Source organism: Haemorhous mexicanus, chromosome 6 (genome assembly GCF_027477595.1).
Source record: "Haemorhous mexicanus isolate bHaeMex1 chromosome 6, bHaeMex1.pri, whole genome shotgun sequence".
Lineage (NCBI taxonomy): Eukaryota > Metazoa > Chordata > Aves > Passeriformes > Fringillidae > Haemorhous > Haemorhous mexicanus.
Window position 1 is genome coordinate 44,265,101 of NC_082346.1, and position 15,617 is coordinate 44,280,717.

Below are 15,617 nucleotides of genomic sequence, written 5' to 3' on the forward strand. Positions count from 1 at the left end.
GGCTTTTCAAAGTACAAAGGAATCATCAGCAGTGGATCAATGCCGCATGAGGTATTTCTGAGGAAGTTACAGAGGAAGGCACACACTATGATCTATACTAGTCACCATTTTTATCAGCTTTCATCAATATGAAATTGCTATTCATAAAGTCTGTATGTTTCAAAATGATCAGGGATACTGGGAGGAGATTCATACAGTGTGAGCTAGATGACTTGGTAAGTAAAACCTATTTAAATGAGCTGTGTTCCAGCATCACATTGTACAAACTCATATCTGTAAGTAAGAAATGTGGGGTTAAGTACAGGCTGTGCTGGGGACCAGTGACTTTGAAAAGGACCCATGAGAGTTATGAGAGACAAGCAGCTTAGCACAAATTTCTTGTGCTATGAAGTAACACAAAGTCTCATGCAGGCCATGGATGTAGAAGCAGGGATATGGTGAACTCTACAGGGACTCTGGTCCAGGTCTTTAAGTTTCTAAAACAATTCTGGAAGGCAGAAGGGGTTTAAAAGACTACAAAGGTATTATAAGGCTACCATTAATTGGAAGTGTAGGGGGAAAGCAATAAGTAAATCTGTTTTGTGATGAAGTTTAAGAGGTAAATGTTACTATTGCCAGATTAGAATGAGTTTAACTCCATTTATCTGTTCTTTGACGATTACAAGAAAAAATTACCTGAGTGAGCAAATGAAAACATTTAGTATATTTTGTTCATTACAAAAAATTGAGAGGAAATTTGACCATCTTGTATATGTACCTGTGCAAATTAGAAATGCAAGATATTAAGCAACTCCTTAATCTCACAGAGGAAGGCAAAACCATAACCAGTGACGGGAAATGGAAACTAGGGAAATTCGAATGAGAAATTAGGTTGAAATATTTAACAATGAGAGTGTTTAACCTTTGAAAAACTGTGGGAGGTGCTTGCTTTTTCATCCCTTATTATCTTCTAATCAAAGCTGAAATCCTCTGGGAAGAGATAATTTCATTATTACCAGGTCTGCTTTGGGCAAGCCTGAGGAACCAGGGCCCACACAGGAACAGTCAGAAGTCACAGCACCAAACCTGAATTCAAGAAACATCAGGAGACAATGCTCTCAGGCACATGGTTCTTGGGCTGTCCTGTGCAGGGCCAGGTGTTTGACTCAAGGATCCTTGTGTGCTCCTTCCAACTTAGCTTATTCTGTGCTTCTCACAAAAGAAACATTAGGCAAGGAATGGTTCTAAGAATCTGAGATGTATTTTCCTCAAATATAAATCTCTCTCTAAGACAAAAAGGATCAATTCCTTTCTGGTTTTATCAGTATATTTTGGACAATATCATTCTGGACAATAATAATATCAGGTTTCCACATGCATCTCTATTCAAAAATGATTGTGCCAAAATGATCCTCGGTATGTTGAGTAAGGAGTTCAGGCTCTGTGGAGGTTTTGGCATGGCTGGGAACAGGGACATTTTTAGTTTGATGAGAATATCACAGCTGGTTTTAAGAACATATTTCTGATGCATTCTGAGAAGTTTTTTGGGGTAGGTTTAGGCTGTTAAATCCTCTGTACCTTTTTTATCTACTTCAGCACTTTTCACATTTGCAAATCCAGAATTAAATGGTTCATGAAATATCTTGTAACAAATGAAGATGATGATAAAAAGTAATGGAATCATCGATTGTTAATATCAGATACCTGTATGCCTGCCAGTTGCTGCACATAGTTGGATAAAAATTATCAAAATAAACAACTCTTCTTAACTCAAGGGATAAATTATGGACAGGTAAGATGCTCAGTGAAAGAGAAGAGATTTAACTTGATGGAAAGGTTCAACCACATCAGCAATCCCTGTACTTCACATTCCCTTAGGCGTTACAGGCAGCACTCAGAAGGAATAATTATACCTGGGAGAAGAAGATCACAAGGTTTATTAGTGCTTTTGTAAAAAAATCTTTACATTCTTCAAGCTATGCCTATGTTCTCTGGAATGACTGAAATGAAGGCTGGTTTAATTTCTGTTATTTGTTGTATATTGTAGAAAAGTAAATTTTCTCAGGCCAAAATGTTCTCATGTACCTCTGTAAAAACCACAGACTCTGGGGGTGTTTTGCAAAGGTCTTGGAAGCATTCTACTCCCAGGTGAAAAGATCATTTCACACAGGACACGTTGGCTCACTGACATTTTCCATCAACCTGCAAGAAGAAGTAGAGTGCCCTTTAGGCACCAACAGCTTTAGCAAATAAAGTAAGGGGAATTTTTTTGCCAACAGAAATGATGAGAGAGAGGTATGGAGGTGGCATGCAATTGCCTAAACTGACACCACACAACACGGTTGAGCAAAGGCCTTGAAGGAACAAAATACTGGAAGAAGTTGATTTTGTTGCTCGTGTAAAGCCCTGCTCTCCAAGGAACACATCAGTTTCCATTCTCACATTCAGACTTTGGTGACTACTGAGTCACAGGGACTGAATGATCCTGGGTAATGGGCATGTTTTTGTCAAGACATGTTTTATCCAAATATTGACTCTGTACAGTATGATTGGTAAGAAGATGCTATTTTAAAATTTTATGGCTTCCAGAGTCAGCTCTGAAGTTTCTGTTGCTGATATAAAGGTAAAACCTGCCAATATGCATTTAAGTTGGACCAAGAATGGAAAAAAAAAATCATAGGATCACCTCCTTTCTGCGACTGTTTTGTTCTCTTTTCCTATGTCTTCTCTCCATACATGAGGAATATCTAGTATAAGTGGCTTTTGGAGATATCTTGTCATGTTCTTCATCAAAGTGAATCTGAAAAAGACATCGATTCTCAATAGGGAGGGCTGATGCTGACCTTCTGTCTTCTCCTCAGGCAGTCCGGCTGCTCTTGCTGCTCCGGTGCTTGGGACAGAGAGGCTGAGCCTTTGGGTTTGCATCTGCACTGCATGAGATTCACACCTGGGATGCAAATGTCTTCAACAGGAATGAAAAGGAAATGCTTTTCACAGTTTGTCTTTCACAGCAATTTGGGGTAATCTGAGATTTAATTTATTCACCAGTTGAAAAGGGAAGGGAAATCAAGCCAGCATCTTTCTTTCAAGCCAAGGTTTTTCTTGCATAGCCCCGTGCAGGCGCACACAAAAGAGCTCTGATCACTCTAACTAGGTGCTTGTTCTAATTATAGAAAGATTTAGCGTTGGTTACATAATTGCCCACTGCACATCAGCACACGGCATTGTTATGCTACAAAAGCCTCTTTTTTATTCCCCTCTCTGCAGCAGACCCAGCGTCAGCCTGTTTAACAGAAAGCTGCAAGGAGCAAAATAATTCTGAAGAAACCTCCCATAGCTTTCCCAGGAGAGGCCAGCAAAAAACAGATGCTGACCTGCTCCCTGTGTTGGGAGCACTGCCAGCATGTGGGATCTAGCCATCAAAGCAGAAGATTGATAGCCCGGGCAGCAGTCTTTTAAGCATCCCGGGTAGAAGCAGTGGGCTGTGGTCAGGAATCAGTGGTTGTGCTGAGGTTAGAGTTGCTATTTTTGATTTTTATATGCAATAGCACAGTAGCTTTAAATTGACACCCCACTATTATGCCCACTATCAGCCTGAGCCATGGAGACTGTGAATTTGCAAACACAAAAATCTGTTGCAAAACTTACACATGCTTTAGCAGACACAAGAACAGAAGAGCTTTCCCCTGTATTTTTAAGCTTTTTAAATAAAGTGATTACGAGTTGTTACTTCACGTTCAGTCTGTATTTATTTCTGTCATTTCCTTAGCAGTACATCAGGTGCACATCTCCCTGACTTTTTTATTTCTTCCTCTTTTCCCTCCAAACCACGAAGCTTCCTTCCAAAAATTAGTCTTTCCTACATAATTCGTAATCGTCCAAGACTAAGCTGCGATGCTTCACTGCCCCCCATCAGTTCAAAAGCTCCCATCTGTCCTAGAAGGGAAAGAAACTTGTGGGATTGCAGCCAGTTTAGCCGTTATATGGCTGATGCAGCAACTGGCCATGTGGGCCCTGTATCCTCAGTGTGCTAGCAGGGTAATCACCCTTATCTCTGCCCTTCATCATTTGTAGCTGCTTTGTTTCTGAGAGATGATATTTAGCAGGAAACCCTCACTGTGCAGGCATTGACATTAAGGTCTGCAGCAGAGTACAAGTGAGGAAAACAAAACTGAAGTGAAGCTGGATGGAAACAAAAGGGGTACTGTGGCAGCTTGACTCCATCTGGATGGCATGTGCCAACCAATGCTGCTCTGTCACTCCCCTCCTCAGGTGGACAGGGACAGACAACAACAACATCTCATGGGTTGAGATAAAGGCAGGGAGAGATCACCCACTAATAACTGTCAGGGGCAAAACATGGGGACTGGGGAAAATGAATTGATTTTTAATTTATTACCAATCAGATCGGAGTAGGATAGTGAGAAATAACCCCAAATTTTAAAAAACACCTCTCCCAACTCTCCCTTTTTCTTGGGCTCAACTTCACTCCCAATTTTCTCTATTTCCTCGTCACCAGAAGAGCAGGGTGACAGGGAACGGGTGTTGTAGTCAGTTCATCACACACAATGATGTATCTTGCTGCTCCTTCTATCACAGGGTGGAACACCTCACACTCTTCCCCTGCTCAGTTGTGGGGTCCCTCTTGGAGAATTCTCCACAAACATCTCCAGTGTGAGTTCTTCCCATGACCTCCAGTTCCTCATGAATTTCTGTAGCATAGCCACCCCACAGGGTCACAAGTCCTGCTAGCAAATCTGCTCCAGTGTGGGCTCCTCTTTCCAGAGGTCCACAGGTCTAGGGGGTGACAGGGTCACAGCCTCCTTTGGGCATCCACTTGCTTCAGTGTGGGGTCCTCCACACACTGCAGGTGGACATCTGATACACCATGGCCCTCCATGGGCTGCAGGGGCACAGCTGCCTCATCATGGTCTTCACCACAGGCTGCAGGGGAATTTCAGCTCTGGCCCCTGGAGTATTATGACCCTGAAATTAGCTGAGCTGCTTAGAGAATAGTGCTAACAACACTGAGCTGGTGGGATTGATGCCAATGTGGGCCATTCACTGAAGAGTTGGACTTGATGTTCCTTCTGGGTGCCTTAGGACATTCTGTGATCTGAAAATATCCCCCTTCTGCCTCTCCTTCTCCACTGACCTTGGTGTCCGCCAGAGCTGTTTCTCTCACATATTTCCACTCCTTTCTTCTCTGACTGCAATTACTTCTGCACAATAACCTTTTTCTCTTCTTAACCATGCTATTGCAGAGGTGCTACCACTGTCACTGACAGGCTCGGCCTTGGCCAGCGTTGGGCCTGCCTTGGAGCCATCTGGTGTCAGCCCTGTCAGACATGGGGGATGCTTCTATCAGCTTTTCACAAAAGCCATCCCGCAGCATCCTCCACCCCCCACAATAAAACCTTACCACACAAATCCAATACAGGTACTCATCAAATGTTCCCAATATTATGTTGATCTTTTAGGAAAATATTTAACATGCCACTGTCCCACAGCCAGGGAGAAGGGAGTTAAATCACCTTTAGACCTTTTCCACAGGGAGGAAAAATATACATACAGGAAGAGAGACTTGTCATCAGGATGCTTTCCTGAATGCAATGTCATGGTCTCCTGAGCTAGTAGATAGGGACAGGGAGAGAACAGCCCCCCTGTAATCCAGGAGGAAGCAGTTACTGACCTGCTGAGCCACTCAGATGCTCACAAGTCTATGGGACCAGATGGGATCCATCCTAGGATGATAAGGGAGCTGGCAAATGAGCTTGTGAAGCCGCTCTCCATCATTTACCATCCTGGCTCCCTGGGGAGGTCCCAGATGACTCCAGGTTACCCAATGCTAACCCATCCATAAGAAGGGCCAAAAGGAGGATCTGGGAAACTACAGGCCTGTCAGCCTGACCTCAGTGCCTGGAAAGTTTATGGAACAGATCATCTCGAGTAAAATCACACTCCACCTACAGGATGCCCAAGCAATCAGACGCAGCCAGCATGGATTTTGAAGGGGCAGGCCTTGCCCGATCAACATTATTTCCTTTTCGGACCAGGGGACCTGCCTGGTATAAGAGGGGAAGGAAGGCTGTGGATGTTTACCTGGACTAGTGAAGGCTTTGGAGCACAAGTCCTACGAGGAGTGGCTGAGGGAGCTGGGGGTGTTTAGCCTGGAGAGGAGGAGGCTCAGGGGAGACCTTATCCCTCTCTATGACTGCCTGAAAGGAGAGTATAGCCAGGTGAGGGGTGGCACCTTCTCCCAGGCAACCAGCAATAGCACAAGAAGACACAAGCTGTGGAAGGGTAGGTTCAGGCTGAACATTAGGAAGAAGTTCTTCACTGAAAGGCTGATTAAACGTTGGAATGGGCTGCCCGGGGAGGTGGTGGAGTCACTGTCCCTGGAGGTGTTTAAGAAAAGACTGTATGTGGCACTTACTGCCATGGCCTAATTGACAAAGTAGTGTTAGGTCATATATTGGACTCAATGATCTTAAAGGTCTTTTCCAACCTAGTTGATTCTGCGAAATAGAATGTGAAATTTAATTTGTGTGAAATTCAATTTAAGTTGGAAATTTTTTAAGAGTGCAGAGGACAGATTTTCTGGGAGCCCCACTGACAAAGTGAGATTTCTTTACCTTGCAGTTAGCGAAGACGAGCAGGTAGCAAACCTGCAATCGGGGCGTGAGCTGCGCACTTCCCCGCAGCAAGGGCGAAGGCGTCAGCGCACCCCGGCACCCATCGAAGCGCGGAGCTCCCCCCTCTAGTCCCCCGTGGGCTCGCCCAAGGGCCGCCCCTTGCAGTCCCACCGCGCCCCCATCACTCCGAGCTGCCGCGAAGGGAGACTACGTTTCCCGGCGTGCCGCGCGGGGTAGGGCCGTACCGTGTGCGAGGTGGAGGGGGGAGCGGCGTGGGGCGCGCGAGTTGAAGTGCCGGCGAGGCGGTCGGTAAGTGCCGCTCCGAGCACCGGCGGAGCGCCTGGGCCGTCCCACCCTCACAGCCCTCGCGGCCGCCTCGGCCCGGCCCGGGGGCTCCGTGCCCGGGCGGCGAATGCAGCCGCAGCTGCGGCCCCGGCGGCGGGGAATGGGTTGTCGCAGGGCTTGGCGAGGCCGGGGCTGTTCGTGGAGGCTGCAGCGGCGCGGAGCGCGGAAGCCTCTCCGGGAGACCCAGCCCGACCTGAAGAGGAAGCGAGAGCAGACGGTGCCGGCCCCTTGTGTCCTTCACGGGCAGATCTCGGGCGCGGCGGCGGACGCGGGCCTGGCGGCCGGAGGGGCCTGGCCGGGGCTTTGAGCGGCGCTGGCTCCCACTGTCCTCGGGGCGGTCAGCGGTCGCCGCCGCTCCCCGGGCCTCGGCAGGTGGCGGTGGGGTCACCTTCGGGGTTCTTACAGGGAACCAGCGCCGTCCCGGCTGCTCCCGCTGGGAACAGGAGAAGCCTAGCTGTAACGTGAGGGACACTTAGGTGCGCCGAGTTGTGTGAAAGTCAAAGAAGCCGCCTCACTTAGGTGAAAAAAGAACTGGAGGTGATCTATCAACGCACGGCTTAATCATGAGAGGCAGTGACATCCCAAAGCTTGTTTCACAGCTGACAGGGCCCTTAAGATATCCCTAGGGGTGTCATAATGGCTCATTTACATGGAAAAGGCTCCTCCATACCTTATGCAAAACTTTGAAATACAATTTACTTTAGAGAATTCTATTTCTGTACCTCTTATTGGAGGGGTTTTAGTTATTCCCTTTTTATTGCTACAACATGCTAAGCATGAAAGCAGGAACTTTCTTGCTGAAAAATTCAGCTTTGCTGCCTGTTTATTTGCTACCTAAAGTTCCCATCTTCTGTTTGTGACGTACAGCTGGCGGGTATGGCAATAGATATGATGTAACAAACTGCAGATTATAGCTTCAGGTAGGAATAAGATGCAAGAACAGATGGACCTGCATCCTGCTTTCAATAAAACGTTCTTTTAGTAGTTGAGAAAGTGAAGGAAAAAATAATGAAAAAGAGAAGCATATTTTCTGTTAAGAAAATGTCACTGCACCTTTCACTTTTCAATAAATGAAATTTTACGGAAATATACAAGGAGCACAAATTGTTTAATTAAAATACTTTGTGACCTTTGAAGGTGACAGAGCATACAAGAGATCTCTGTACAAGAAAAGATTGGTCCTGCTGGAAGAAACCCTAAAATTTCTAGAATTCCAGTGAGGCAGGGGAAGTAGGGCAACTTTTTTTTTGGTGAAGTGCATGTACATTTGACTGCAGTCAAGAGCCCAGGTTTATTTTCTGTTGAATTTGATCATAGATTCAAAGGAGTCCTGGTCAGCCAGCTACCCATTCTGACAGGAGAAAGAGCTGGGTTGCTGCAGACAGCTGTGACAGGCACTGACAGAATATGCCTTAGCTTTTCTGCCTCACAATTACCTAGGGTTTGTAAGGAAATAAAAGGAAATAATAAAGTTTAGCTAAGGTGCATGTACAAAGGTCTCTTGTGTTACATTAGCTTATTTTGCTGATTGTGTTCTTGTGAAATGTTTTTGAAAGACTTGACCTGTGTCACCTCATGTGTTTTTTGGTTACAAGGCTCCAAGAGGAAAGGCACAAGCCAGACTGACCCTGCTAAAGCTTCACAATGAGAAGCAGGCAAGTTTCTCAGTCAAGCCTAGGAGTGGGAGGATTTGTAGACTCCATCTTGATGGGATAAGAGCCTGCCCTGTGTCAAGGGTGCTCTTGAGAACTTGCAGAGAAGTGACAATACTTTTTGATTTGTGGTAGAAGCAGAAGGAATGGTCAATCATACTTTCTGCCCAGTACCAGCCATAGGGAAAGGAAAGAAAAATGTACTTAATTCCTTGTTACTTTTTTTCGTATTTGGGTCCTCTACAGTGACATAAAGAGATGGAAAATACATAAATTAACATGTAATGAGTTACATGTTTATGCTACTTTATATGCTGCAAACAATGAATGTAGTGATCCAAAGTGCTTAGTGTGGAAAATGTGTTCATTCCCCACCCTTGTCTCACTGAAAAAAGTGGCTGAGAAGTGTCTCACCCCAGGCCTGTATTGGGCCTGTAACAGAGCGAGGAATAGGCTGTAGATTCCTGCAGATGACTGTTCTGCCAGTACTTTCCCTGTCTGGCACTTGAATGGGATGATGATAATGAGAACACAAATCTCACTCAGTCACTGATCAGGTCCCCCCTCTGCATTCTCTCTCTTTGGCACTGACTGCTGGAGTGGCATACAACCTCCTGGGATGCATTGCCTCTTCCTAGACCACTCATCATCAGTGTGGAACTTTTATAACTAGCCTGGCAGAGTTTCTAACAAGCTTTGGGTGTTCTTGATGTTGCAAGAGCTCTTTTTAAACCTGTTTTTTTATATCATCTGTTGTCCCCTTAAAATCTGCCTATGCTGTGATGTCTTCAAAAATTTGTGTTGAAGAAGTGCCTGTTGATAGAATCAGAATTGACTTTTGGTGATCTCATGCTTCCTTCTGTCTGTCCACCTGTTGTGTCTCTTTGAAAAGCCTTTGGGATCCTGAACAAATGTTTTGTTGCTTTTATTCAAGGTCTAGCAGTGAGTTACTGTCAAAACCCAGGAAATTCCTCTGTCCCTGGAGGGCTTGAGCCCCTGTCCAGGGGGTTCAGAGACCTTTGCACAGAGCCCAAGACCCCTGTGCCTTTGATTTAGCCCTTGGAAAAAAACAATTACCAACCTTATATGAAGAATTACAAGCCCTGAAAGTTTAAGTAGAGTGATAGTGAATTAATCACGGGGTGAAAAATAGATTTTTTTGGGGTTTTTAGAATGGGGGTTCAGGGGGCAAAATGGAGGAATCGGGGCATGTCCAGCCTTTCTCCTTCTTTTTGGCCTCCATCTTCTGCTGTGATGTTGGCACTTTTAGATTGATTTAGAGTAGAAGCTCACTGTCTGACATAGATGATAGGTATTGGAAAGTAATTGTAAATATTGTACATGTAGTTTTTAGTATAAAAAGATAAAGCTGCCCGGAGGTGGGCAGAGAGTGCCTCTGACTGTTTTGCTGAGCGGACCTCAGCTGGACAGGAGGAAGACTTTTATAGATAAGATACAATAAACAACCTTGAGACTGAGAAATGAGGAACTCTGACTACTTCTTTGACCGCCGGGCTGGGAAAAAGAGACTTTCTAACTTATCTTGGGTTCACTCTGACCAGCTAGGGATCCCGAGAAGTTACTTCTGGATTTATGGCTTGTAGACACTGTTGAGTTAAGAACAGCAATGAACAACTTACCCTCAGTTCCTTCGTGATTGCTTGAGCTCTTGACTGGGGACAGTGCTAGCAATGTGTCATTAGGAAAGGAGCAATTAAAACTTGGATTGTCAGGTCTTCTGGGGCTGTGGGGGTCAAATCACTAAGTCCTTATCAGATGTTACAGTTGCTGTTTTGTATCTTGGCAGGATTCATCAGTCATGGCACTACGGGCCTTGAAATTTGCCTCATTGACAGCAGCTGCTTCTGGCATCTATCTGTATGGAAACAAGTTCCTGGATCCTAATGATTTTGGAGTTGTTCGTGTGGGCCGAGCCATTGCCACAGTAAGTTCAACCATAGCAAAATGCAGGAAGATTCTTAGATGGGTAAGGGAACTGAAGTTCACAAGAACTTGGGATTTTTTGCATTCCCTGTCTGCATTTTTGGCTGGCTTAGGAAATCAGAATGTCTGTGGGGAGCTCTTCAAGCTCTTGACACTGTGGGGAGAAAGGAGGTGGAAGCATCTAAGGAATACAGCTGTTGTTAGCACATTTGGAAGGAGAAAAATGGAGATGCTGAGAGCTGTGTTTGCTTCCCTGGATAGGGTGGGACCTTCAGAGCAAGAGCTCACTTTGAGCCCACGTTTTCATCAGCCACCCTTCAAGGTCAGTCACCCAGGTGCTGTGTCCTGCTGCCTTTTAAGAGTGACTTAGGTCAAACTGTTCTCTGCATATGCCAGTTTTACATTTTGTTATAAGTATCCTGGCTGTGTTCATAAACTAGGGTAACCATTGCACTATGACCCTTGGTATGAGATGGGGGAGAGAAGGACTGATGTTTTGAGGATCATTGTCAAAGCAAGAGTAAAGTGAGGATGGGTGATTACATACTTGTGAGATTGGAGTGGTTTCCAGATGTGTAAAATGAATGCTGTATCTGCTGAACATCACTGATATTTCTCATAAAACTGGGAATGGAAACTGCTGCCTTCTCCTTGCCAATGTTCACTGATGAATCCATGAGCAGCCAGGAACATGGAGAGCAGAGACTCTGGAGGGGGTATCAGTCTCCCCGTACCTCACTTGCATTATACATCTGTCACTTCAGGCCACAATATCCATCATTTACAGACCCCCAGTGGTAAGCAGCTGTCTGTCTGCATTTTCTGTGACTTTTAAGCACTTTGTTAATGAGTTTTACAAGGAGTCGGCTCCTCAGGGCAGATGCAATAAGAAACAAGCTCTGTGGGTTGGCTCAGGTGCCATGTGGGTGCAGCATCATAAACTGTTGTGAAAAATGAATGTTTATTTTGAAAGGGTGAAGGCAGAAATACAAACTGTAATCTTTCCTTCTTACTTAACAAGTGCTAAGCTTCATGCTCTATCCCTGACCATAAGGTGGTTCTACCTGGTGGCAGGCAGCAGCTCTTTCCCTTTTAAAGCACAGGAATTGAGGCATACAGAGGGAATTCAGCTTCTTGTTGGAGGAGAATCTGTTATTCAGGGTGTTTGAGTTCTACAATGTGTCCTTGAGTTCTGCCTGCTTGACTAGTGTTTCTCAGTCTTTCTTAAGCCACTGCTTTTGTGGTAATCTGCTGTTTCAGACAAAAATAAGTGAGAAGTTCCAGTGATGAGGCTGTGCAGTTGGTCTGTGTTTTGAGTGATGGTAAGAGATTACTTTCCTGAAGAATAGGAAGTAGGGGAAAGGAAATATTCTTTGCTTTAGATGGTGGCAAATCACAGACATGCCTGACTTTCATGTTCTCTGCCTTCAGGGAGGTCACAAGTCATTGGCTATAAAGTGCTTCACTGATCCTGCACTTAAATGCTTTAGAGGGTTCTGCATCCATAGCTGCAAGCAGTGACCCCAAAACCAAGTTACCAGTGCTCAGTCTTCTGTAGGTGATGGCAGCATGTGTTTAAATCTGTGTGTATACTTTTAAAAAAGAATGTTCTGTCTCTTTCTGAATTCTCAGTTTTCTCCAGTATGTATGACTGCATGTGTTTGAGTTGCTTCTGAGAGATTCTTTAGTCTTGCTGCACTAAAGACCTCTGCCTTCCCTGCTCATTTTTGGACAGTCAGAAGTCAGCTCTCATCTGAGCACAGGCAGCTTGAACTGCTGTCATTCCTTAGTCATGGACCAGGTGAAGCCAATAGAGCAGATATTTACTTCTAAGAAGCTCAGCTTTGGGATTATTCTTTTTGCAAATGAAAGATAAATCTCTGTAGCAAACAAGTGATTTTGGATATTAGTGACATCTACATAGACCTAAAGTATCTGTCCTTCAGTCTAGCCCTGCCCTGTCTTCTTACCTGGATGCTTGATTTTGTCATTGAACCATAGCCAGGCAAAATCAGACTATAATGAAGAGACTGCAGTTCTTAAGAGCTAATAAGTTCAGCAGCAGCAGACACAAAACTTGAAGACAAGTTACAGTGGGCCAAACAAAACAAAACAAAACAAAAGTCTGAAGAAAAGAACACATGAGGATCAAGGAACCTGACGTACAACTCTGAGACTCTGGACAGATTTCATTTGAGTTTGTTTCGAGAGATTTGAGTCTGGCTGTTTTTTAAGCATGTTGGTTCAGTAGTTCTTTGCAGACTCCATAAGAAACTTGATGAAGCTCACTAGCAGAAAATTTCTTTTTAAGCCTCTGTTTAGGGGACTGGCTCTTATGTATGGGTAGACAGCTATTCAGGGGGTCCATTGTGCTATGACTTGGTAAGATCTGAGGATGGATTTAGGAGCAGTGGAAGAGTATACAGTGTTGAGAATTCATTGATACCAAGTGGGATATTTAACACTGGGCCAGATGCAAGCTCAGTGAAAGTAGTCTGGCATTTGTAAAGGGAGGTATTGGTTGATTTTGTATATCTTTTTATAACTCTGAGCTTCAGTCTCACACTGTAACATGAATGACAGCACTAGTCTTGGATGAGAGCGAAGTCAGTGGCGTGGGCAGCATCACGCTGCAGAGCGTTTCTGTATTCTGGTAAAATTAGAAACTGGCAGAGACGTTGTGCATTTGCTGTATTCTTTTGAGAGTATACCAGTTGTTTTGGTTACGTGGAAGGAACATTCTGTGCAGTAGCTAGACACTGGGAGGGATTTGGCAATGTCAGAGTTGCCTATCAGGATCATCATAATATTAATTTAGTGTTTAAGATTACAGTGTAATTAGCAACCGCTTAATTAATTCCCTCTTCCTCTGTAATACAGCCCAATATGTTAGCTGCTTCTTTTTGAGTTGGAGGTGATAATTACCCTTGTGGACCAGAGATAAAATAAGAACCAACTCAAGCCTTGATGCAAGACTGATTCGAACCTCCCTCCACTTCAAAGTTGTTCTTTGAGGTTGTGAAGTTGCTTTGAAAAATTTTTCTTCTGTGTGGTCTCTGTAGCTGTGCAGCTCCTCAGTTCACCAGGGGCAAGAGAGCCTGAAAAGCCAGAAAAAAAAAAAAAATTGCTGTGTTCAGTTTACAATTTGGAAATCAGCAAACATGAGAAACCTAACCTCCACAAGGAGGGAGTGTGTCTGTTTGTTACTGATTCCCAGCTTGGTCCATTCTTGGACACATTTCTGAGCTTTTGACTTTTTTCCCTATTGTCAGTTCTGCTGGCTTTGTCTCAAACCAGGTTTGCTTCCCTTGCCTCCCTGGTTTTCCTGATACATTGACTGTACTTTGTGCACTTCCTGGACGTATTTATGGTGAAAGGTGGGGCTAGTATCCTGTGTCAGAATGGAATGCTACCCCTTCAGTAGGGAGATTTGAAGAAAAGTGCCTTTCAATGGGAGTTACACAAATGGTTCTTTATGGCAAGGATCTTGAAATTCAAATGGCGCATTAGCGGACAGGCTCCTATAGGTGTACGTTCCTTCTCTCCCTCCAAACATGACCTGTATGTTTTTCTCCCATTCACTGATGTTCTGACTGTGGAAAGAGAGGGACTGTAGTGATAGGAATTGTGAAAAACCCTAGATCTATTTTCAGAAATCATGAAGTCACTTAAAAATATAATTCCATTGTCTGTGGCAATGTCTGACTAACAGGCTTGAGCTGGATCCTGGTTTTGTAATTGGGTATTCAACCCTTTGGCCCCACAGTCCTTTGTGCAGTTGAATATCCAGAAAAGTACTGCTGCTTGTGCTAATCTGAGTTTGTCTTCACTCACTCTGTTCCCTGCCGAGCCTATAGGCAGTGCAAGCTGGTTAGGCAGTTTGGAGCTATGAAGTTGTGGGATAACTGATGGGGCACAGAGTCTGGATGACCTCTGTTACTAGCAGCAGACCTTACTGTGGAAGCCCCACACAGCTGACTGAAGATGGGAGTCTGGTGTGCAAGGTGCTGTACAGAGATTAGGAAAATGCTTTGAGCATCTCAAATAGAAGATAGTATAGGAGTGTCAAGTGTTGCATACATCTAGCTACATATCAATGAGGCCCCTGCACTTCTTTTTATAAGTGTTCATTGAAGTTAAATTATTTTCATTTAATTTATTAATGAGTCTTTTGCCATAGGCTTCACTGTGGAGCCTGAACTTTGAAGCCTAAGATACATGCATTCTCTTTAACAGAAGTCTTATTGTTTTGATAACTGTAGAGCTTGCTCAGCATTTCTGGTTTCATTTGCAGACGGCAGTTATCACCTATGACTACCTCACCTCTCTTCGGAGTGTCCCCTACGGATCAGAGGAGTATGAATTCCTCAAATCACAGGTAGGTAATAGCACTGAACTGCATTCCTTGGAAACTGCGAGGCACAGGTGTGTTGCTATAATGCTGTCATCTTAATAATTCAATATGCTTTTTACCAGATTGTTAACAGCAATATTAGATTGTAGGGGGATAGAATATAAGAAAATAAAGATAGTGTAGAAAGTAATCTTACCCTTAAGGAGTTGCAGCTGAGCCAGTTATCAAAGATTAGGAACAGGACTGACTTTAACAGGCCACCGCTGTAACCAATGAGAAGAAGAGTGCTATAAAAGAGTGGGTTGGCGGGTTGAGAAGGGACCTGGAATCAGTTGGCCACTTTGTGAAAAAGAAAGAGGCGGTGCTCGGAGGAGCTGCCCATGAGAAAACACCAAGATGGTATGAAATTTTTGCGATAAGGAGACAACAGTATGGAACCCCTGCAATAAGATGACAATGTTAGATAACACCCCCATATTAGGACTTGCATTGCCCAATGGAGAAGGTGCTTTGTCAAAGGTAGCCGTATGCATTAAGTCCAGTAGAGACTCAAGTCCTTGGTGTATGCATTTGGGCTCTGCTGCCAGATTTCTGCTGCCCAGACTGGTTGTGTGGTGGTCAGCTACTGAGAGTGGCCTGGTGGTGCTTTCTTATTCTGCGTATTGTTTGGTAGTGGCCATAACATGAAGGCTGACTGATTTAAGTAAA

General features: G+C 44.4%; 1 protein-coding gene across 5 annotated transcripts in view; it reads left to right on the forward strand.

Moving 5' to 3' along the window:
* Positions 1–6,809: 6,809 nt before the first annotated feature.
* Positions 6,810–15,617, forward strand: part of ADCK1 (aarF domain containing kinase 1) — a 73,706-nt gene continuing 64,898 nt past the window's right edge. For 2 of the 5 annotated variants that reach the window (XM_059850074.1, XM_059850075.1), the window contains exons 1-4: positions 6,892–6,923; positions 8,555–8,614; positions 10,419–10,556; positions 14,850–14,933. In XM_059850074.1, the coding sequence (XP_059706057.1) occupies positions 10,431–10,556; positions 14,850–14,933 (210 nt within the window). In that variant the 5' untranslated portion in view covers positions 6,892–6,923; positions 8,555–8,614; positions 10,419–10,430. Of the gene's footprint in view, positions 6,924–7,294; positions 7,436–8,554; positions 8,615–10,418; positions 10,557–14,849; positions 14,934–15,617 lie in introns of those variants that run through there. The other 3 variants (XM_059850071.1, XM_059850073.1, XM_059850072.1) reach the window with 3 other exon arrangements.